Source organism: Astatotilapia calliptera, chromosome 18 (genome assembly GCF_900246225.1).
Source record: "Astatotilapia calliptera chromosome 18, fAstCal1.2, whole genome shotgun sequence".
Classification (NCBI taxonomy): Eukaryota; Metazoa; Chordata; class Actinopteri; order Cichliformes; family Cichlidae; genus Astatotilapia; species Astatotilapia calliptera.
This window is the reverse complement of record NC_039319.1, coordinates 27,009,144-27,032,078: the sequence shown is the minus strand read 5'-3', so window position 1 is coordinate 27,032,078 and position 22,935 is coordinate 27,009,144. Positions and strand designations below refer to the sequence as shown.

Below are 22,935 nucleotides of genomic sequence, written 5' to 3'. Positions count from 1 at the left end.
GCGAGATTCACCTACCAGCTGTTCTCTGAAGAGATCCTCTTCCTTCTCTTTCAGATACACCTTCAGGCAACGGATTGCGACCTCTCTCTTCATTTCCACCGAACTCTGGAGAATAAAAAAAGCAAAACAAAACTTAAACTTACAGTTTATTAGGTGAAAAGTCAAAACTATTACATTTATGTGACTTGCATTGTGCCAAATATTGATTTTAAATATGTTTTTAAAAGAAATAAAGATTTAATCTTTGTAACTTCAATTTAAACTGTTACACACTGGCCTGCTTTAAATGCCCACTTTGCTAGCAATAGGATAAAGTGACTAAAAGTAAATGTAACCTAAATTTCATCAACAGCACAATTGTGCTTTTGATGAATAGGACCTGAATCAGAGAATGACATGAACTATAACTGTAACTGTAACAACTAATTCATCAATACACCTGCGAGGTACATTATATATACTTTCCAGTTTTAGTAGTAGGTGGGCTAAATGTTTCTCAATTAAATTAGGCAATTCCCCAATTTCTTCATCCTCTTCATTTGCTACATCTTCACACAATGGATTTTCATTATGTTCCTCAAGAGGATCATCTCCTGCATTCAAACGACTGACACACCGCTGTATCAGCTCAGGCTTGAAGTCATCCAATGAGTGAGGAGTGTGTTTTCGGTTCCTATGAGAAGCATATGTTCAAATGAGCAGTTACAATCCCAGTACAGGCAAGGCATAAACAGTCCACCATGGCTATGTTTAAGCCTGTAATGCTTTAAGAGCTCATTCCTTCTTGATGTTTCAAACTTGCAAATTTTGCAAGTCCAATGCATTTTGAAATTTACTGCAACCTTTTGTAATGCAAAGAATTATTGAAGCTTTTGAGTTAACAAGCTATTTTAAGTATAAAACCTTCTCTAAAACACTACAATGCAACACTGAAAAAGATTAATCATAAAGACTGAACAAAATTGAATTTTAAAATTGACATCTACAGACTGCAGTTTAAACTTGTAATAAGGTGTCAAATCCAAATGTGCAAGAGAAATTTCTTTTAAACTATTTAAATACCACTGTGGACATGCCACAATCCCACACTTTACATTATGCTTACAATTACAGAAAGCAAATGCAAGTCGTATGCACGCGCACGCACACACACACACACACACACACACACACACAATATTGTTTTTTGTTTTTTTTTTTTGCTAGGTCAACCAACTTTAATCTCAGGCAGAATTCCCAGTCGAGCTTAGAACATCAACACAATTGATAGAAATACTTTTAGTCAGGGATAAATTCACCACATTTTACTCTGTCAGTAATTAGTTACCTCACCCGAGACCATCTTGTGGAAACACGAATTTACTCTGACACCATGATAAAAATGCAGGCAGCTACTGACCGGTTAATTTGAACATATACGGGTTCAAATTGAACATGCTCTGCTGTCGACATAGTCTATCAGCTAACCAAATGTACCCTGACAAGTGACATGTTTTAATTGTATCTGTACTCTTTTATTTGTGAGGAACGTTTGCTAGCTAAAAGAAACGGCTAGCTAAACTTAAAAAAACAACAACAACTATACTCTGCTAAATTACGATTAAAACCATCAAATTTCAGTTTTTTTTAAATATGACATTTTAGAGTGTACAAATATAACTTGTAATTCATCTATTTAGAATTCAGTACTTACTTAACTCACCGAACACAGTCGAGGGCAAACACACCTCTTCTCCCACGAAGCCACAAGAATCCAGAAACTGTTGCGCACGATACGAACATATGCTACGGGGTTGCCCTTGTCTGTCTGAATGGTCTCAATTCAAACAGGAAGGATGTTGAAACTCATTTTTACATGTTACACAAACTTAATATTTTCTGTTGTTGATTGATGACAAAAGTATTTTATTCAATATACTCAAACATTTAAGTTAAGGAGCTGTTTTTTAATTTTTGTGTTGCACTGACTTCTAACATTGATTATTCAACTCACTAAAACGTGTACATGTAGGCAACTTACTTTTTTTAGCAGAAAAATGCTTTTTTGTTAAGTTCTACCGACAAACACAACGAATATTTTTTAGAGTGTATGTTTTGGGCAAAAACATTTTTGAGTATTAAAATACGAACATTTGTAGCAAACAATTGACAAATTAGCCAATGCCAATGTAAAACTTTATCTGCCTGTTAAAAAAAAGAAGATAATCTTCTCACAAACTGGTGTTTGATTTTGAAACAGGAAAAAAGTGGGGAAACAACTGAAAAGACTAACATTTGAATAAAACCTGAAAGCAAGTAAATACTTTATATGCTGCCTTATGGTAAACTTTGGTAATATTGATAAAGAACAACACTGGCTGATGATGAAATACAGTCAGCTGGCATGGTGACACTGACAGTATTAACCTGCAGGGCTGGACTGGGACACAAAATCGGGCATTTTGACCGGCTCACCAGGTATTAAAGCCATAAAGACTTTGAATGAAAACAAATACTGTTGTGACAGTGCCCATATGGAAAAGAAATAGTAAAAACTTATATGATTTACTCATGAAAGTGGCCACTTTCTCATTACTTTCATATATTGTTTTAGTAAGTATCCAAAACATACAAGTTTCATTGTATAATTTTTCAAGGGATCTTATATCTGTTTTTACTCTTGTATCCTTTTCATACAAGTTTCACACAAGACAGATACAAACTTTATAAGATTTATATATATCTTTTCCATATGTACACTGTCTTGTTGGTATATGTATTTCTATATATATCTATATATAGAAATACATATCCAAATTGATTTCTATACATTTTACATCAGATAAAAACTTTGGTTGTAAGATTCAGATAATTATTTAATAAAAGCTAGATATTTTAAATGAGAATAAGAAAGAAAAGTATTTCTTTGTGCCCCCCTCTCCCTGTTAATGCTCTACCTGCCCCCCTGGCAAAACTTTGCAAGACCCGCCCCCGCTCCTTGTTCGAGGAAACCCCTGCACATGCGCGGTACGGATTGGGTAGACCAGATTTGTACGGTCTAACTTTGCACATGCGCAGTAAGGATCGGGAGTCCCGATCTGTCACTATCTTTTAATTTTTTTATTTTTGTCTACATTATATTAAATGTTTCATTATCGGAAACATGTTAAGAGATACTTGTTATTCTTAACATCTTAACAGATACTCTGACCTGTAACTATCGTAAAATGCTTCGACCGGAAGTAGACACCTTTCGCGCATGCGGGGTACCGATCGGGTTTCCGGTACGGATCGGGTAGTGACAGTGACAGTGCCCTGTACTTCTCGACAGCAGGAATAACAGGTTTACAGCCTTTGGTGTCACACTGAGAAGAAGCTGTGCTGCAGCACCCCCTGTCGCAGCAGGCAGACATCACAGCACTGCATGACTATGCAAAAATGTGTGTGCCCATGTAGGATCTTTGAATTGTAAATAATGATATAAAAACTCTCAAAAGCTGCATTTTAAGCAACAAATTTTATGAGTACATTGTGTATACCATGATAATTTCTTTGGTGAAGGCAGAGCCCTTGTACATATAAGATAAGATAACCTTTATTAGTCCCACACATGGAAAATTTGTTTTGTCACAGCAGAAAGTGGACAATGCAAAGATTAGAGAACACTGTAATACAACAAGAATAAGATACTGCACACAACTGTACAGAATAAAATAAAATACTATTGGTGGATGTTCGCTGTCTCATCCTGGATTGTGGTGCTGACACTCACCAGTCCCTGGCCTCCTTCCTTCCGCTTAGCGTACAGCCTCAGGGTCCTGGACTTGGGGTGAAAACCTTCATGCATGGTCAGGAGCTTCCTTGTCTTGATGTCAGTGGCTTCTATCTCCTCCTTTGGCCAACTTATCCCAGCAGGGTGAGTGTCCAGTGTGCGAGGCGTCCTTGATGATGATACTGGCTTTCTGCTGAAGTCTGCCAGTATAAATGTCTCTGAGTGAGTGAAGTGCCAATTGCCGGCTTTGCCGCACTCACCATCCGCTGGATTTTCCTTTTGTCTTGGCGTACTGCTTGATGACATCAAGCTGTATGCCAAACTTGTACTCATTTTTATAAATGAGTACAAGTTTTGTACTCATTTATATAGAGTACAAAACACAGTAGAAGTTAAAAGAAATAGAGGAACAAGTAGGCAGGAGGAGATAATTATAAGTAGAATAAGAAGAGGTCATTGTTTTCTTAATTGCACTCTTTTTAGGATGGGGAAACATCCGACTGGTTTGTGTAATTGGTGTAATGCTATGGAAACAGTTGAACATGTGCTTATTAGTTGCAGGAAGTATGTCAGTCAAGAGATTGTTGAGGGTAGAAATGAGTAGTACTAGGGAACTCAAATTTGAAAAGGTGGTTGAGTGGTTATGTTATGATGAAGGGAAAGGAGTGATTTTTCGTTTTTTGAGAAATACTCATCATGAGGATCTAAGGATTTGGAAGTAATGTTGTAGTAAAACCCAGGAGATGGCAGTAGTGCAACACCTTTGAATGCAAGCTGAAAACAAAGGGGAAAAAAAGGAAAGAAGAAGAATGCATGCATTAACCTGGGCGTGGACAACAGCAGAGGTGGGAAGTAAGTAAGTACAAATACTTTGTTATTGTAAAAAAAAGTTTTAAGGTATACCTACGTTACTTGAATAGTTTCTTTCAGACAAGTTTTTACCTTTACTCCCAACATATTCAAAACAAGCTGATTATTTCCGGTATGACGTTTTTGAAGGGAGTTCGTCACTGTGAGCCTTGAAACATCAAATCGAGTTGAGCCTAAACAGAAACACGTGAAAGGCAGTCCTGCTCGTGTATTAATCACCAGGAGATATAAAGAGATGAAAGCAAAATCGTGGGCCCGCGCTTTTATTTAGTATTGCAATGGTGACTGATAATGAAGTCCCCAGCAAGGAACAAATGACTTTTAATGAACACAGCACATAAACCTAGTTGAATGTAAGCCGGCATTACATGTGCCTTTATCAGTTAGCCAGCTTAACTATATTCCTGGTCAGCAGTAGTGATGTGCGGATCGATCCTGAAATATCGATTCCTCCGATACCAATCGTTTATGTTCTAGAATCGATTTTCACATTAAAATATCGATATTTTAGTAATTTAGGGTAAATTTGTAGTTTATCATTAACAGGAACACAGTGGAAAGAAACTATATCATTCGGATTGTCTACATTCAAAGGAACTACTTCCTCTTCCGCCTTTCATAAGAAACTGTGCGAAATACGGCTGTATAAATGTCTCGCAGCTGCTGGCGTGCTCACTCACAACAATGGCTGATCGTAGTTGGAGTCATGTGCGGACGTATTTTACCTCCACAAACAGCTGAGACGTGGTTTGTGATACATGTGGCAAAAAAGTGAGGTGTTGTCGCTGCTTCCACCTGAGGACCCGGCCTTCGCGGTCTAAAGAAAGCCGGGTAGTACGTCATGAGCTCCCTCGGTGGAGTGAAACTCTGCCGTCTGCTCCTTGCTATCTAAAATATAACCGGGCGCTGACTTAAACTCTCGACCGTCTCACACTTCTGTTTAATCAGTTTTCTGTTTGACGTTTATTCAGCTGTGTGAAAACCCCGGAGGAACCCTCCCGAGGGATTAATAACGTTTTATTTAATCTAATCTAATAACTTTAATCTCAGCCAAACCGATTTACTCACGAACAAATAAAACACTGAAAAAGCCAAACAATAACATTTTTAAGTTATCAAAGTGACTTATACAGGTCCTTCTCAAAAAATTAGCATATTGTGATAAAGTTCATTATTTTCTGTAATGTACTGATAAACATTAGACTTTCATATATTTTAGATTAATCACACACAACTGAAGTAGTTCAAGCCTTTTATTGTTTTAATATTGATGATTTTGGCATACAGCTCATGAAAACCCAAAATTCCTATCTCAAAAAATTAGCATATTTCATCCGACCAATAAAAGAAAAGTGTTTTTAATACAAAAAAAGTCAACCTTCAAATAATTATGTTCAGTTAAGCACTCAATACTTGGTCGGGAATCCTTTTGCAGAAATGACTGCTTCAATGCGGCGTGACATGGAGGCAATCAGCCTGTGGCACTGCTGAGGTGTTATGGAGGCCCAGGATGTTTCGATAGCGGTCTTAAGCTCATCCAGAGTGTTGGGTCTTGCGTCTCTCAACTTTCTCTTCACAATATCCCACAGATTCTCTATGGGGTTCAGGTCAGGAGAGTTGGCAGGCCAAGTGAGCACAGTAATACCATGGTCAGTAAACCATTTACCAGTGGTTTTGGCACTGTGAGCGGGTGCCAGGTCGTGCTGAAAAATGAAATCTTCATCTCCATAAAGCTTTTCAGCAGATGGAAGCACGAAGTGCTCCAAAATCTCCTGATAGCTAGCTGCATTGACCCTGCCCTTGCCTAGTGGACCAACACCAGCAGCTGACATGGCACCCCAGACCATCACTGACTGTGGGTACTTGAAACTGGACTTCAGGCATTTTGGCATTTCCCTCCAGACTCTGGCACCTTGATTTCCGAATGACATGCAAAAGTTGCTTTCATCCGAAAAAAGTACTTTGGACCACTGAGCAACAGTCCAGTGCTGCTTCTCTGTAGCCCAGGTCAGGCGCTTCTGCCGCTGTTTCTGGTTCAAAAGTGGCTTGACCTGGGGAATGCGGCACCTGTAGCCCATTTCCTGCACACGCCTGTACACGGTGGCTCTGGATGTTTCTACTCCAGACTCAGTCCACTGCTTCCGCAGGTCCCCCAAGGTCTGGAATCGGTCCTTCTCCACAATCTTCCTCAGGGTCCGGTCACCTCTTCTCATTGTGCAGCGTTTTCTGCCACACTTTTTCCTTCCCACAGACTTCCCACTGAGGTGCCTTGATACAGCACTCTGTGAACAGCCTATTCGTTCAGAAATTTCTTTCTGTGTCTTACCCTCTTGCTTGAGGGTGTCAATGATGGCTTTCTGGACAGCAGTCAGGTCGGCAGTCTTACCCATGATTGCGGTTTTGAGTAATGAACCAGGCTGGGGTTTTTTAAAAGCCTCAGGAATCTTTTGCAGGTGTTTAGAGTTAATTCGTTGATTCAGATGATTAGGTTAATAGCTCGTTTAGAGGACCTTTTCATGATATGCTAATTTTTTGAGATAGGAATTTTGGGTTTTCATGAGCTGTATGCCAAAATCATCAATATTAAAACAATGAAAGGCTTGAACTACTTCAGTTGTGTGTAATTAATCTAAAATATATGAAAGTCTAATGTTTGTCAGTACATTACAGAAAATAATGAACTTTATCACAATATGCTCATTTTTTGAGAAGGACCTGTATATCATGTTTAACCCGAGTAGTGAAAGACCGCGGGGGTTTGAAAATGATGTGTCGGTCGGCTCAGATATTTGAAGTTTACACAGCTACATTCTCACCTGAAAATATGTTAAAAGTTTTTTTGCGACCCAGAAAGAGAAATAAGAGTAATATTAAAACTAAGTAGCTGCCGTCATTGTTGGAAACTGGAATTGGCTGGGCCGCGCTATGAATTCTGCGATGTGATTTTCCTATTTTGTTGTCCGGGTGGAAAATCGGGAGAATGGTGGCTCTGGGAGATTTTCGGGAGGGGCACTGAAATTTGGGATTCTCCCGGAAAAATCGGGAGGGTTGGCATGTATGGTTGTGGCAACATCATTAACCTTGTCAAACACCTCAGAGTAAATCATATCACAGAATATGACGAGCTTATGTTGAGGCGAACTGAAGAAGAGGACAGGGACAGGTGCTGCTAGGGCGAGACAGACGTCCTTTAGTGCTGCAGGCAGGCAAGGTGTTCAAATAGCACACAACTTCAGTTTTTTTTTATTTCTATATGATGAACTCTGCATTATTAAGTGATAAGAACAAGAAATCTGATGTCCTGTAATCATTATGACGCTATAATTTGAGATACAATAAATAAAATGTTTTTGTACAAAGTATCGGTATCGGATCAGTATTGTTGATACCACCCTGAATATTACTTGGTATCGGATCGGAAAGGAAATCAGTGGTATCGCACATCACTAGTCAGCAGCATTATTCTTCTCCTTTTTTTACGACACCACCCTCTAGTGGTGCAGTTTTGGTACATAACATTACAGGACACAACCATTATTATTATTACTTTTGGCACAACACCAGAATGACTGCAGGTGTCCATACATTATGTTTGCGTAGGGTTAGCTAGCATCTAGGCAACCCTACAGTAGACGAGCTAGCACGAAAGGAGTGACGTTTTTGAAGTTTCAGGTAATTTCAAATGCAACATTTCTATCACCTCAACAAACATCAGCAAACGCACAAACTGTTTGTGTGCAGTTTGTCTCACCGTGTGTTGCTAGCTAAAGGCCCAGCTGCTGTATTTCCCAAGGAGAGAAAACACAGAGAGCTAACTTCACTCAGAGATGGAGAAAGATAAAGAGATAAAGAGAGGTCAGATTTAAAGATACGGACTGATCAGTGGTGTTTGATAAACTGGAAATTTAAAGCTCACATGCAAGTGTTTATAAATCAAATTTCAGGCCTGTACATCTGACATTATGATTTTCATATTGTGAAACCTGCTGCAAAACAAACTAAGGTAGACTCTCTGTGTTATTTAAAGGCTGCATGAAAATCCTCTGCAGAATAAACAGGTTAGTTTGCTGTGATGGGTTTAAAGTAAAGAACAGTCTGTGAGTAGTGCACAGTGGCTGTGTTTTAATGGCAGAGTTAGGTTACATAAAGAGTAGCAGAGATGAGAGTAAAGGTGATGATACTTAGATTCGTTCATTGAATTTCACCTTCATACCAACTTTATACCATTTAGAAAAAAGACAGCATAAACAGTGCACTGTCAGTGTTGAGGATGGAAATCAGCCAGTATAACTGTGAAACATCTGCTGACATCTGGTTGTATTCTGTAATGCACATCCACAAAGGCAGGGCTCTAGACTAACTTTTTGCCATGGGTGTACCGGTACGCCTAACTTTTTAAAGTTAGGCGTACCGGTACAAAAGTTAGGCACACACAAATTTTATAATAATTCATATAATATAATGTGTTTTTCTGGATACACTGTGCTTTTTCAGCTTTCAAAGATTGATGACACCGTGTCAGAGCACTGGCTATGAATTTCAGAAGGATCAGGCCTTAACTTAACAGAAAAGTTAGCAATAGTTCTTTTCCTATTACAGCTACATCCACTTCTGTCATGCCCAGGCTGCTCACTAGGGCTGGGTATCATCACTGATTTCTATAATCCATTCGATTCCGGTTTTCAAAGTCCCGATTCGATTCAACTTAGCCTCAGACAGTCAGAAATATTATAATTCTGATCATTTATCAGTACTGACTTCATCAGAATTGTGAACATCACAGCAGATGCCTTTGTGTGAAAGTAACTGAGAATAAAACACAGAAAAACATGAAGGAGATTTTCCTGGTCTGGCTTTTTATAGCAGATAACCTTAAAAATATTCTACAATGTTCTGCATATAAAGTTTACATGTCTTCAGTATTGAACAACAGAAAAAATAGGCTTTCTTGTCCGAGGTCATTTAAGTGAAAAAAAGAAAAGGACAGCAGCCGACAGCGCTGTAAACAACGGTACACTGGTGGGTAATAAGCGAATGAATAATACAGAAAACAGAGATTGGAGACAGGAAACTGTTCTTGAAGTACAGAGAGAGAGAGAGAGAGCTAGCTGTGCATGACCCTACGCTGTGTTCACTGCATCATTCCATGTTTGTCACTGATCACCACCTGCACTCATGTATATATCATGTATATATCTATCCACTTAGCACTTTAATTCTTATTCTTATTTTTATATTTTTATGACAGTATGTTTGCACTGAAGCACCGCAGCAATTTCCTAATGTTGTAAACCTGCTCAACATTTGGCAATAAAACCCTTTCTGATTCTGATGAAGTGTGATTTTAATAGTCGTGGAAGCAAAACAGCAAAATTCATGACGACATTGATCAAATGTGAAGCGCAGTTTGCTGCTTCTTTTGCTGCTGGCTCGGTGAATTTTGGTCAGAGAGACAAAACCTGCAGCTCAGGATCAGCGCAAAAAGACATAAACACAGCGCGGACCGGACGCATCAGGATCGCTGAGCTCCGACAGCGTGTCCGTCTACGGGCCGTCGGGTGAGAAAGCCGAGAAAGACAAAGTTGATTCTGATACGTCGGTCCGTTCTGTGTTTACGTCTTTGTGTGGAGTCCGTGTACCTGCTCTCATTTGCTGTTTGGTTGTTGTTGAAATGGTTTTGTGAGCTTTAATCTGAGAATCTGGCGTTTCTGGCAAAACACAGTTCTATTTAAAAGTCGATTCAGGATTTAATGAATTGATATCGCTTTATTCAAGCTACTCACCTCCCACTTCCACCTGCACTTTCAACTGGACCACGGCCAATCAGAGAGGTCCCGCCCCTTACTATCTCTGATTGGTTTGGTCCACGATAGGGGCATAATGTGTGTCTGTTGTTGACCACAGGGAAGGTTGCAGATTTATTTATTTATTTTTTGCTACCCGAACAGTTGGTCGCACAGGTGCAACCAAATATTTTTTTTTAGTCGCACCACTGAAAAATTTGGTCGCACTCTAGAGCCCTGAAAGGGCAATGAACCTCAGAGCAGTAACTGCCGAGACCAGCTGATCACAGCCTGTATACTAAAATCTACTACAACTCTCAATAGAAATTATTGTGAGTTTGGATTCTTTTCCCCACACTGAGCCACTACTAATTTTAGGGTTCACCACGTGCTGAATCCCTCTTTAACCCCTGACTGTACACATTTTCCAGGTTAGAGGCAAAGTCACCCTCTACAAGTAGCAACACAAAATAGAGAGTACTTCAACTTCTACTGGAGTATTTTTTTTTTTAACTCTAGTATCTGTACTTTACTTAAGTAGAGAATGTATGTACGTTAGGTAGGTCTTAACAGGAATAATTTCAACCCAAACATGGCTGGCAAGCTTGGTAAGTCATCGTGTTAAAGTCGTGTTTTCCAGTGTAACAACAGTGATTTTTGAGTTTAATCAGATTTTGTGCAGTTTCTACAGATAAATCCTTTTATAAAAAACAGCCATTTAGTCACAGGGAGGCACAAGGACCCCATATCTTCTTGGCAGTCATAACACTTGGCAGAAACACTGAAGAGGAAAAGCAAATGGTGCAATGGATTTATTAAATCATTAGTGATGCTGCAGACAAATAAAGCATGGTTCTCTGTACCCCACTAGGGCCAACCTGAAGGAACCTCAATTGAAAAATTCTTAGAAGAAAGTCTAGGCCTGGTGGAAGCCATTTACAGGTGTAATGGTCAGTACCACATCTTCAAAAATAAGCTGAAGGAGGTCAGTTCATTCATATAGCTAAGCCTGTAAATGTTACACACATCTCCACGTGTGTAACATTTACAGACTACAGAGTAGTTATACACTACAGTTCCAGCCTTTTTCCTCTTTGACAGGTGCTAAAGGTGCACAAAACAGTTATATAGACAAAATGTGTTTTTTGTCATTAGTATTATTATTTTGTCTGTCACTTAACATTTTAGACAGAAGATCTGAATTATTTGGTTAACAGATTATCATACATTTCATACAACTACATTTGAATAGAAATTACAACCATGTCTGATTTTGCAGTATTACGGCATCAATGTTTATGTACTGAACAAGTTGTTCCCAACAGGTTGTTGTAATGTACAATTTAAGCAAGTGTTTCAAAGGGCACACGTGAAATTATCATTAAAGAATATTCACATTCATTGCAAAATGATTGCCTTGCTTTTCAGCCATTATTAGTTATTTCAGTGAACACAGTAGCTTACAGAAGAATTTATTATTTGCTTTGAGTGAGGAATTGTATATTCATTTGCAGAACATAATGCAGTGAAGCAGGGCCACTGAATCATCTGTGTACACTCTCGAGGACACTGAAAGAGGCAACATGCAATAATTATTACATTTGAAATGAAGACTTTCTTAAGAAAATAAAACCTGTATTGTGCTGCTGTTGCAAACTTAAACTGTGTAAGCGTTCTGTAATGCAGACTCAGCATGTCTGCCAAAGACATTGTGAGGAGAAATAAAACAGCCATCCAAACGATTCTGTCCGGAGACTACAGGCTGATCCTCAACAAAGTTTATGAGAAGGAGCTGATCACTGATGAGGACTACAACAACCTTAAAAGTATCAACAGGGAAGATGTGGAGGGACACATTGTTGAGCTTGTGGATAAGATCATGAATAAAGGAGACGATACCTGCAGAGCTTTTCTGAACCTCCTGCAAACTGATGAAAAAATGCAAACTACTTTCCCTCAGCTGAAGAACACTCCGTTTCTACCTAAGCCTGACCAAGCTTCTTTACTTCAGCATGGTAATTACACACACAGAAATGTTGTGTCTGAGATCATATTCTGGTTGGATGTGTAACTGTGTTTCTCTCTGATTCCCTCACAAGACGGCTCCAGTCAAATGGAGGTGAGGCTTTCATTCATTCTTTTGTCGGAACACTAACATTTATATTAATGTAAAAACATAATAATTCACATTTGCTTTGTTTGTGTCCTGTAGTCAGAATACTACACTTTGACTCATACGTCTCATGGTTTATGTGTGATCATCAATAATGAGACCTTCACTACTGAAACATGTCTACGTGCTCGAAAGGGGAACTCAGAAGGATGCAGGTAGAGTTCTTACCTTCAAACCATATCATGACCTGATTTATGTAGGACTTTTTTAACTAGAAGCACTGAGACCTGCAACAATTACTGCACATACAGATCAGATATTCTTTGGTTTTGTAATCTACTGCTATACCTTCATTTGTTTCTTTTCTATGTGGCACAGATGCTCTGAACACAGTGTTCACAAGCTTAGGCTTTAAAGTGCTGATACACAACAACCTGACTGCAGCACAAATACGAAATGAATTAAGAATGTACAGCAAGAAGAATTTTGTGAATGATAATGCCTTGGTAAGTAGATTCATACATCTTTGGAATTGTATCCTCAACCACCATTCTATATTCTTAATTTATTTTATATCCCTGGATTTGCATGTCCCAGTGATCCCAGAGGCTATGTTGCCAAGGACTTTTTGTACCCTGGTAGGGTCTTGCATGACGAATGGGCCCTGGATGAGGGACCAGACAGAGTGATTCAAAAACCCCAATGAGCAGAATATCCAGGTTACAGTTGCCCAGCATAGGGTTACCAGGATCTGCCCTTGAGCCAGGCCCGTGGAGGGTGCCCAGGAGTGAGCGTCTGGTGGGCAGGCCATAATCTCTGTGGGCTGGCTGGGACAGCCTGGAAAAGGGACATGGGCCCACCCTCCTGCAGGTCCAACACCTGCAGGAGGTGTTATAGGGGTCAGGTGCATTGTGTGCTGGGCTGCGGCCAGGGGCGGAGACCCTGCTGGACAGACCCCTGGCTACCAAGACTAGCGATTAGGATATGGAATATATTACGTGAAGTTGAAATGTACCCGCTAGATCTGGCTCTGGACTCTGTCTCAGTCTGGTGTTGCTGTAAGCCAATCACTACCTGGTGGTTTTCAGTTTTTGTCCCGGTTGCGGAACACTGGACGAGCTCTTTACTGAGTTTGCTCAATCAGTCTACATGTGTTTTGTGGACAAGGAAAAGACATTTGCATGGAAACTGCTGCTTGCCTTGTACCGGTCCTCAGTGGAGAGCATGCTCTCCTACTGTCTAGGTGTTTGGTGTGCAGGGGCCACTGCTAAGAAAAGGAAGGCTGCACAGAGGGTAATCAAGACTCCCACCCCCAAAACATCATTGGCTGCCCTCTGCCACCCCTGGAGGTTATACAGGCCAGATCCTCCTGTCTCAGGAAAACCAGGGCCATCACAGATGACCCACTGCACCACCTGTTTGGCCCACTGCCCTCTGGTTGGCGCCTCAGGTCAATCAGCTCGCACACCTCTAGACTTTTTAAAGTCTGCTTACCCTTATGTTATTGTGATTATCTGTAAACATATAATCTGAGTTTAAAGTCTGCTTGAAAAAAATAGAAAAACATTTCTGACAGATCAGGAAATATCACAAAACACACAGGATGTGTTTGTGTAGTTTGTTTAGGGGTAGGGGTAGCATTAAGTAAATAGTGGACTTGTAAGATCTGGTATAGAGGTGAAGGAAGGATAGAACTTGCTCCAAAGTAATAACCAGTAGATTTGGGGGTGTGGGACAGGCTGTGATCACATGACCTGGGCTTTGGAGAGTTTACCAACTGTATTTAACAGTAAACAGGGAGATGTTACTTGAGATGTGAGGGCTGATTTCATCTCCACTTTCCAAAAGGTTTAAGATCACCAAATTCCATCATGAGTTTAATCTAAATCTGATGACTACTGCCATGGACCTAACACAGCTGTGTTCACCCACATTTGTGACTGAAACAGGCCTGCAATACAAAATTATTTAGAAGCGGGTGAATAAAAAGTCTGACAACATTTATTATCCAACAAACCCCCCAATTTTAAACAGAAACATTGATAACACCATAGCAGCAGTTTTGATGACCTTGGCAAAGTTTAACATGTAGCCAGAGTTTGTACACACACCGCAAAGAGCAAAAAGACTGAGCCGTTACTGAGACGGTGAACTCCGGTAGAGTGAAAGAAAACGTGCTTTTCATGTCCAAAACAGCAGCACTGTTCCTGTACTCACCATTAAAACTTTTACTGGGAAAAAGTTTGTTGATCAAAGCACCTGATCAACACAGGGAGGAATTTTCTAGAGAACAGTAACATCTGCCTGTTTATTGTTAAATATAGTTGGTAAGCTCTCCAAAGCCCAGGTCATTTTCTAGACAAAATTTCTAAATGAAAATCAAATCAATCAAAATTTATTTATATAGCACATTTTAAAGACCGAAGTACACCAAAGTGCTTTCCAGTAAAATCATGATACAGATAAAAAAAATATCACAATATAAAATATAAATTACAGATATAAATAAAATATTAAATAATTACATAATCTAAATGCAAAGCCAGATGTAAATTACCCTAATTAGCCTTGAATGCCAGGTTAAACAAATACGTTTTTAGACGTGATTTAAAAGACTGAATGGAATCTGATGCGTGAATATGAAGAGGAAGAGTATTCCATAACCTGGGTGCGGCAACGGCAAAAGCACGGTCTCCTCTGGTCTTCAGCCGAGACCTAGGTTGCACTAAGAGCAGTTGGCCCGAGGATCTTAGTGCTCTCTGAGGGCTATACAGACAGAGGAGATCAGCTAGAGAGAAAACCAGAGAAACTTTCCAAGGGTGGCACTGAAATGAAATGGGGTGGGAAAATCAAAGCCATTCTTTTCACATAATGCAGGTGTTACATTCTGTAATATGCATTATATAAATGGTTAGAACATTTCACACAGTTTTTCATTTGAAATAATCAAATTTTTACATGTTTAAATTTACACAAAATGTCAGGAATCTGCACTGTCATCAGTGTTGGGAAGGTTACTTTTAAAATATGTTCAACTACAGATTACAGAATACATGCCCCAAAATGTAATTTTTTTATAACGTATTCCGTTAAGTTACTCAATGAGAGTAATGTATTCTGAATACTTTGGATTACTTAATATACTGTCGTGCTTTTTAAAACTACATGAATGTACTATTGCTGTGTGATTTATTACTATTACTGAAGGCTACTCGCCATACCAATACCAATTAGATTTTTAAATCTTAATATAAAATGAGTAACAGTAGGGTGGACATTAGGGACCTTTTGCAGTGATCTCCTATAGAAAACTATTTCTGTATCAGTACATGATTATTTGCAGCTAGCAGGTTGTTAATGTAGCCTTCATTAATAGTAATAAGTCATAGCAATACTACATCAAATATACTGAATTGGCACATAACCCAGGTAGCTACCACAACTTAAACAAGGTTGTTGCAGTAGGCTAACGTTAGTTTTTTAAAAAAAAGATTTACCGTAATTGTCGGGCTATAAGCCGCTACTTTTTCCACAAGCTTTGAACCCTGCGGCTTTTAGTCAGGTGCGGCTTTTCTATGGATTATCCCTGATTTTTGTCATATCGTAAGACGATTTGTTTTGTTTGTTCCGCTGTTGTACGGCACTACGTTGCCTGGCGGAAGGGCATGTGATCAGACACACAGTATCGGGGTTCAAGAGTGGTATGTTGGTCACATGTCCATCCGCCAGGCAACATAGTGCCGTACAAGTAGCGCGAAAAACAAACTTCAAAGTAGCGCTACGCGTTCAGCGGGAGTCGTGGATGGTGTGCGGCAATAAACTTGCGAAAAGCAAGTTATGCTCAACTCCACCGGTGGAATCTGACAGCGTGGAAAAGTGTGAAAACATACATCCATCCACCTGAGCCTAAAAGGTAGTCTGAATCTATTTTTCTGGTGTGCTGTAGGTTATTGTTATGTACTACATTTGTTACTCGTTTATGAAGCACAGCACATGTTTTGTACTTGTAATTACCGCTACTTGTACATATACCTAAAAAGTTGTGCAAATATGTACCCATAACTTGTTTTTCAAAATATTAATAAAAGGGGTGTGTCTCCAAACAGCCATCTCTTTCCTGACAATTCGCTTTGTGCATATTCTCTTACATATGATAAGTCAACATTGAAACACCTGCGGCTTTTAGTCAGGTGCGGCTAATGTATGTACAAAACAGGATTTTCCCCTGATTTTAGCTTGTGCGGCTAATATTCAGGTGCGCTTTGTAGTCCGGAAAATACGGTACTAAAAGCAGAATATTACTTTAGGTCTGCACTCGCAGGCCTCGCTGGCTCAGAGACTCATCCCCATGAACAAAGCAAGACAATCAGAGCTCAATCGGTTTTTACTTGTGCAAGGGAAGTCGGTCCGGTCAGGATTCAGAGCTGCCAGCTCCTCACCTGATCCCAGACAACTCCAAATTCCAGCCTCCCCTTGCAGCCTTTTTGTTCAGTGAACACAATTACACAGTCCCCCGTTGTAAAAGTTAAGGCACTGTGTGTGTGTGTGTGTGTGTGTGTGTGTGTGTGTGTATATATGCACGTGCGAGCATGTGAGTGATTGTTTATGTGTGTGTGTGTCTGTATACGTGACTTCCTGGTTCTTGGTCGTTTAACCACATCCCTTGCTTAACTCCTCTAAATGGTTCACCATATACAAGCATAGGTGAGCCCATAAATGGCAAGAAGTAAACTTTCCTTATCAAATGAGGAAACCAGACTCTTACATGCAATGTGCCTGCAGTTAAACACTATAGTTAATAGCATCCCCCGCCATCCTAGATGTAGGGGAGGGACAGAAAAATATCTGAACATGCAGTTCAGGACAAGGTTTACAGTTTTAAGCACAACAATGACAACTTTTATCAAACTCACTCCAACAATTACTCTGTTGCGACATTTTGCCCCAGACCTGACCCTGTTCCTCCTGAACTTCCTCCTTTCATGGCCTTTGCTTTCTGTATTATTTTAGGTGTTTCTTCCATTTCTTTCATTCTGTTTTGCTTATCTACTACGTAATTGTATTTTATCGGCACCATTCTACTTGTACTCCTCATACTTCTTTCTATGAAGAATGAGGAGAATATTTCAATGGTCCATCTTTGTTTTGGCTCTTGGTCTTCCTGCACCAGCACTGGTGTCTTTCAGGGCCCCTTTCTGCTTTTGTTGTCTTCATCTGCTAGTCAAATCTATAATTTGAATTTGAGTCTTAAATGTAGAAAACAAAAGGGTTTGGGGTTGGTTTTTTTACATTCTTGTTGGACAAGACAGTGGATATGATGACCAATGAGACCATCAACAGTCAGAAATCTTTCTCAGTGTTCTGCAAAATTCTACTGTTACTCACTGACTTGAGATAAAATCTACTCAGCTGCTTTGAGAATAGCTTCTAACTGGTTCCTCCGATAACAGGATGGCTAGCTGGTTAAAGTGATCATGCAACCCAGAAACCTTTCTGCTTCTGCTTTGATTCAGCAGGGACAGGTAGAGTTTTTCACATCCTGATCAAATTACTGCTTGTGGCAGTAATTTGATCAGGATATGATGCAGTAGATAAATAACAATGAGAAGCTAAGATACTACTATTCAACCTGTAATTTTTATATTTTGTGTTTTCCAGAATTATATTAATAAAATTCTAAAGTTAACCAGCAACACTGAGAACAACACTCAGTTGAATTATGACCTTGACTCACAAATTTATTTTAAAGGAGAAAACTAGGTTACAAGGTTAGGGTTCCTGGGTCGTTGACCCAGTGGTTTCTGTTTTGTACCCTGTATTTGTGTTCTCTTCTTAGTTTATTTTTGTGAAGATTTTGGTTTCTGTTTTGCATTTCTATTTTTTCTCCAGTTCTTGCTGTTTGATTATGTAGTTCTCAGGTTTTGGTTTCCTTATTCCCTCCATTCTATGTCCAGTCAGTGTCTGCCCTGTTCCCACGTTTCTGTTGCCGTGCCTGTGTCATGTTTCGGCTGTGTGGCAGGCAGGAGAGGACCCAAACGCAAACTCACGGAGACAAAATGTAAACTCAAAACACAGCTTTAATGCTGGCATAAAGCGAGACACAAAAAACAGTACTAAACTGGGAAGACTAAAGTACAAGGAGCCACAGGGAAAAAATCACACAGCTATGAGGGAGACTACCACACTGACAAAGAGAAACACAGAGCTTAAATACACAGAGGGATAACGAGGGAATGAGACAAAGAAGGGGAGCACAGCTGGGAGTAATCAGGCTGGACGAAACAGGGACACAAAACTAGAAACACTCACATGAGGCATGGACCTACAAAGTAAAACAGGAAACACACTGACTGAATTCTAAACATGCAACTTAACAGCAACAGGGGAGACAGAACATAGGAACCTGAAACATGGTACAAAACATCACAGTAGACATAACATGGAACACAGGGAAGCCATATGACAAGGCCAAAGAACTAAACCTATGATAACCATAACTGAAATCTAGGGAAACAGGAAGCAGTACAACAAAAGACTCAAAACATAATCCATAATATAAAAACACGAGATCTCTTCAAAATAAAACGGGAAACATGAGAGGCAGACATGACAACATAAGACAACAGACATGAAACACACGAAGGGCAAGGGAGACTTCACAGGGGTTGAAAACACAAGGGGGAGCTAATAAGCAAATGAACATAGGAGACATGAGCTTAAACATACTATAAACATCAAAATGAACTAAAACTCAAAACACTGGGCCATAAGACCCAGGACCGTGACAGCCTGCTTGTGAGTCTGTGTCTATAAGTTCAGTCTGTTTTACTTTGATAGTCTTGTGTTAATGTGTCTGGTTTTGCTTCCTTTGTGTCGTTAGGCCTGATTTGCCCCAGCTGTGTTTCCCTCCTGTTTTCCATTCTGTGATTGCTCCCTCTGCGTATTGAAGTTCTGTGTCCTGTCGTGATCTACACCTGTCCATATGCCCGCCCGCGCTTAGGGTCCTCCATATCACCACTCCTGCCTGCACACAGCCTTCACATGACAGACAAATGCTTACAGTTCTAGAGGTCATGGCACAAAGTTCACAAATCTAAGTTTATTGTCAGGTTGCGAGTCACACATGTGAAGAAAAAGGCAACGCAAACAACTGAGTCAAGGGGAAGGTAAAAGTTGGAGCAAAGATGGATTCGTTCACCAAGAAAGTGAAGAAAAGTAAATCTCACAAACAAAAAAAACAACATCATTGGCAACAAGAGAAGTTACAAAGATACATACATATAGATATCTCTAACTAAAATAATGACTGAATACTGAATGTCCCAAAAGCCCACAGTAAGACTCTACTTCAACTAATAAATGACTAAGATAACATAAAAAGGAAATTCAATATGTCCACTGGATCTGCTGTTTGAAAACAGGTAGCAAAAAAAAAGACGATAAAGCTTCAAAACTTCAGAAAGAAGATTGAAAATTTTTTACGGGAACCTTACATATAATTCCCAAAATATTACATTTTTTGAACTTGTTGCTATCTGTAACATCATGCTAGGAAGTCTAGACAGGCAGGGAACGCTAAGAAAAAGTTTAAAACAATGATACAGAGCGGCAGTCATGTATTTCTATATAAAAAGATCCTGACTGTCATTCAATGCATGAGTGAAAATTTAAATTCGAAGCCAAAATTTTAACACCGTCCCAAGTGTTTTAATTCCTGCAACCAGCAAAGGTAATGGATTAAACTTCTCAGCTTCATCTCTGGCTTCATTTTCATATCTCGACTGAATCTTGCATCTTTCTTCCTCCACTTCTCTCTCACACTTCTCCTTTAACTTCTTCATGTCCCATTCTCTCTCCTCTCTCTCCTTCCTCTCCTCCTCTCTCTCCTTCCTCTCCCTCTTCCTCTCCTCCTCTCTCTCCTCCTCTCTCTCCTCTCTCTCCCTCTTCCTCTCCTCCTGTCTCTCCTTCCTCTCCCTCTCTCTCTCAGCCTGGAGTTGTCTTTTGTATTTCTGCATCTCTTTCTCATATCTTTCCCGTATTTCTCTCTCCATTTTCACTTTTTCTTTCTGTATTTCTTCTTCTTTCTCTTTCAGGATGCGTTGTTTGTCCTCTTCAATCGCCCTCTTAGCCTTTTGGAACATCTCGTTGGTGTAGTGGCTTCCTCTGTTCTTCTGGACTATCTCTCTGATCTTCTGGATCAGCTCAGTAACCTGAGAGTGCTCCTTCAATTTATTGTTGAAGACGTGGTACTGACCGTTACATCTGGCCACGAGTTCCTGAAGGTCTGAGCTTCCTTCTAAGAACTCTTCAATAGTGGTGCCTTCAAGTTGGTCCCCATGGGTAAAGAGAACCATGCTGTATTTGTCTGCTGCGTGGCCAAAGATTTTTTGAATCCTTTGCACCGTCTGTTTTTCCTCTTCAGTGAATCTGCCCAGTCTGATGACCACCAAGAAGATATGGGGTCCTGGAGAAGCATAGGAGATGCACTGGCATATATTTTTCTGAGTTTCCTCTTCATCAACCCTGGTATCAAACAGGCCTGGGGTGTCAATGACAGCAACGCGATGTCCATCCACTGTAGCTTTTCCTTTGGAAGATTCTACAGTCATAGATATGGGACTGAACTTGGATTTAAAGCACTCACGGCCCAGAATGGTGTTTCCAGTAGCACTCTTCCCAATTCCAGTCTTCCCCACCATCACAATCCTCATCTCATCATTTGTGTAGAAATCTGTGTAGAAAGATCAGAAAGAATGCATGGCAGGAAATATATTGTACTTATTATACATATACCTGATCATGCACCGGGTTTGGGGTTTGTATTTTAGGTTACAAATGTTCTGGTAGATGGTCAAAAGTTAATTCAACATCTACAGAGATGGGTCACAAGTCTCTATTCTGCTGTTGATCCTGTGAAATCAGAGTCATTCTCAGTAATGACCCTGACACTCTGCTATCAGGAAGTGCAATTAATCCTTTTTTTCTTTTCTGGTCGATATAATCACGAATGGCTTGTAAATATCACACTTATGAACCATGTAACTAGAATGTTACAGTGGATAACATATTTAATAGCAGGAATCTTAATGGACATTCAAAAGTTATGACCTCTCTTCCACATCTCAGAGCTAAATTCACAAACTGCTGTCTCAGAGACTTTAAATTTAATTTTAAATAAGGAGCACGTTGACATGGTTAGAAAGAAGCACTATGGACAATAATAATGACCAAAGGAGAACAGTGAGTCTTTGTCTTCCTATTGCCCATTATTATTGCTTGTTATTATTATTAGCTAATGAAAATGTAGGCAGTGCAAAAGTAGTTTTGTAGTTTTTATTTTTTGTTCATTTTTGTATAATGGGGTAGGTCTTGATAAACATTAAGCTTCTACCTACTCTCTTTCAGACTTAAAACATTTATTGAAACCATCACAGGTCTGTGTCTAATATTAACCTCAATGATCTTGTTTTTGTTTTTATAATCTATCGACCTACCTGCCAACCAACCATGATTTTAAATCAGCCATGATCACTGTTGTAACACTAGAAAACATGACTAACATGATGACTTACCGAACTTGCCAGCCATGCTTGGGTTGTAATTGCTTCTGTCGATGTTCAGTCTAAACAGTGTTGTGTAGCCAACAGAAGTGGAGCAAGAAGTGAAAGGCAAAGACTGTGCTGCAGCTTCTTCAACAGGCAGCATGAGCCAAACCACACCTACAATGACTCTACTGAACACAGAGTGAAAATGAAATTATAGTTTGGCCCCGTTATTTCCGTTACAAGCTGATTGTTCTAAAACCGGACATGGACTCAAATGTGTTCAGAAATCAGCATCTGTCTGCATTAACTACTATGTGAATAAATCTTTTTTTTGTTCCTGAATATTGTTTATTAAAAGTTATTTGTCAATGGAAAATTGTACTTAGTAGTCAGTATAAGCTTTTAATGATATAAGTTTGCATATGACCTTTTGATGACTTAGACCAGCGGTCTCCAACCTTTTTTGCGCCACGGACCGGTTTATGCCCGACAATATTTTCACGGACCGGCCTTTAAGGTGTCGCGGATAAATACAACAAAATAAAACTAGTACCGGTACCGAAAAAAAGAATTTCTTCATAACACACGTGAAAAGACCCAGGAAAACAGAGTTAACGATAAAAACGATAACAAAATAACGCTGAAAACCGATAAAAGCCCTGAAAACTATACATTTCACAACTGATTCTCAACTCTCGCGGCCCGGTACCAAACGACTCACAGTCCGTGAGTCGGTACCGGGCCGAGGCCCAGGGGTTGGGGACCGCTGACTTAGACTGTTGTCCACTACAAGACTTGTTTCTGTTTTATAAATCTTTCTCACAGCGATAATAGCTGAACAAGCTATTACTGTTTCACTCCTGCCAGGAAGAG

The 22,935-nt window shown here is 39.7% G+C and overlaps 1 protein-coding gene and 1 long non-coding RNA gene across 2 annotated transcripts; one reads left to right on the top strand and one right to left on the bottom strand.

Annotated features, from left to right (window-relative positions):
• Positions 1-4,557: 4,557 nt before the first annotated feature.
• LOC113010488 (uncharacterized) lies at positions 4,558-12,002 on the top strand. The gene is made up of 3 exons (XR_003270350.1): positions 4,558-4,607; positions 11,276-11,354; positions 11,919-12,002. It is a non-coding gene; the product is annotated as an uncharacterized LOC113010488 (long non-coding RNA).
• Positions 12,003-19,412: 7,410 nt separating this feature from the next.
• On the bottom strand, positions 19,413-22,320 carry LOC113010486 (GTPase IMAP family member 4-like). Its single transcript, XM_026149561.1, has 2 exons — positions 22,090-22,320; positions 19,413-21,248 (listed from the first exon to the last, which is right to left on the bottom strand). The coding sequence occupies exons 1-2, from the start codon at positions 22,220-22,222 to the stop codon at positions 20,185-20,187; spliced, it is 1,197 nt and encodes a 398-aa protein (XP_026005346.1). The 5' UTR covers positions 22,223-22,320; the 3' UTR covers positions 19,413-20,184.
• Between the last annotated feature and the right edge of the window lie 615 nt (positions 22,321-22,935).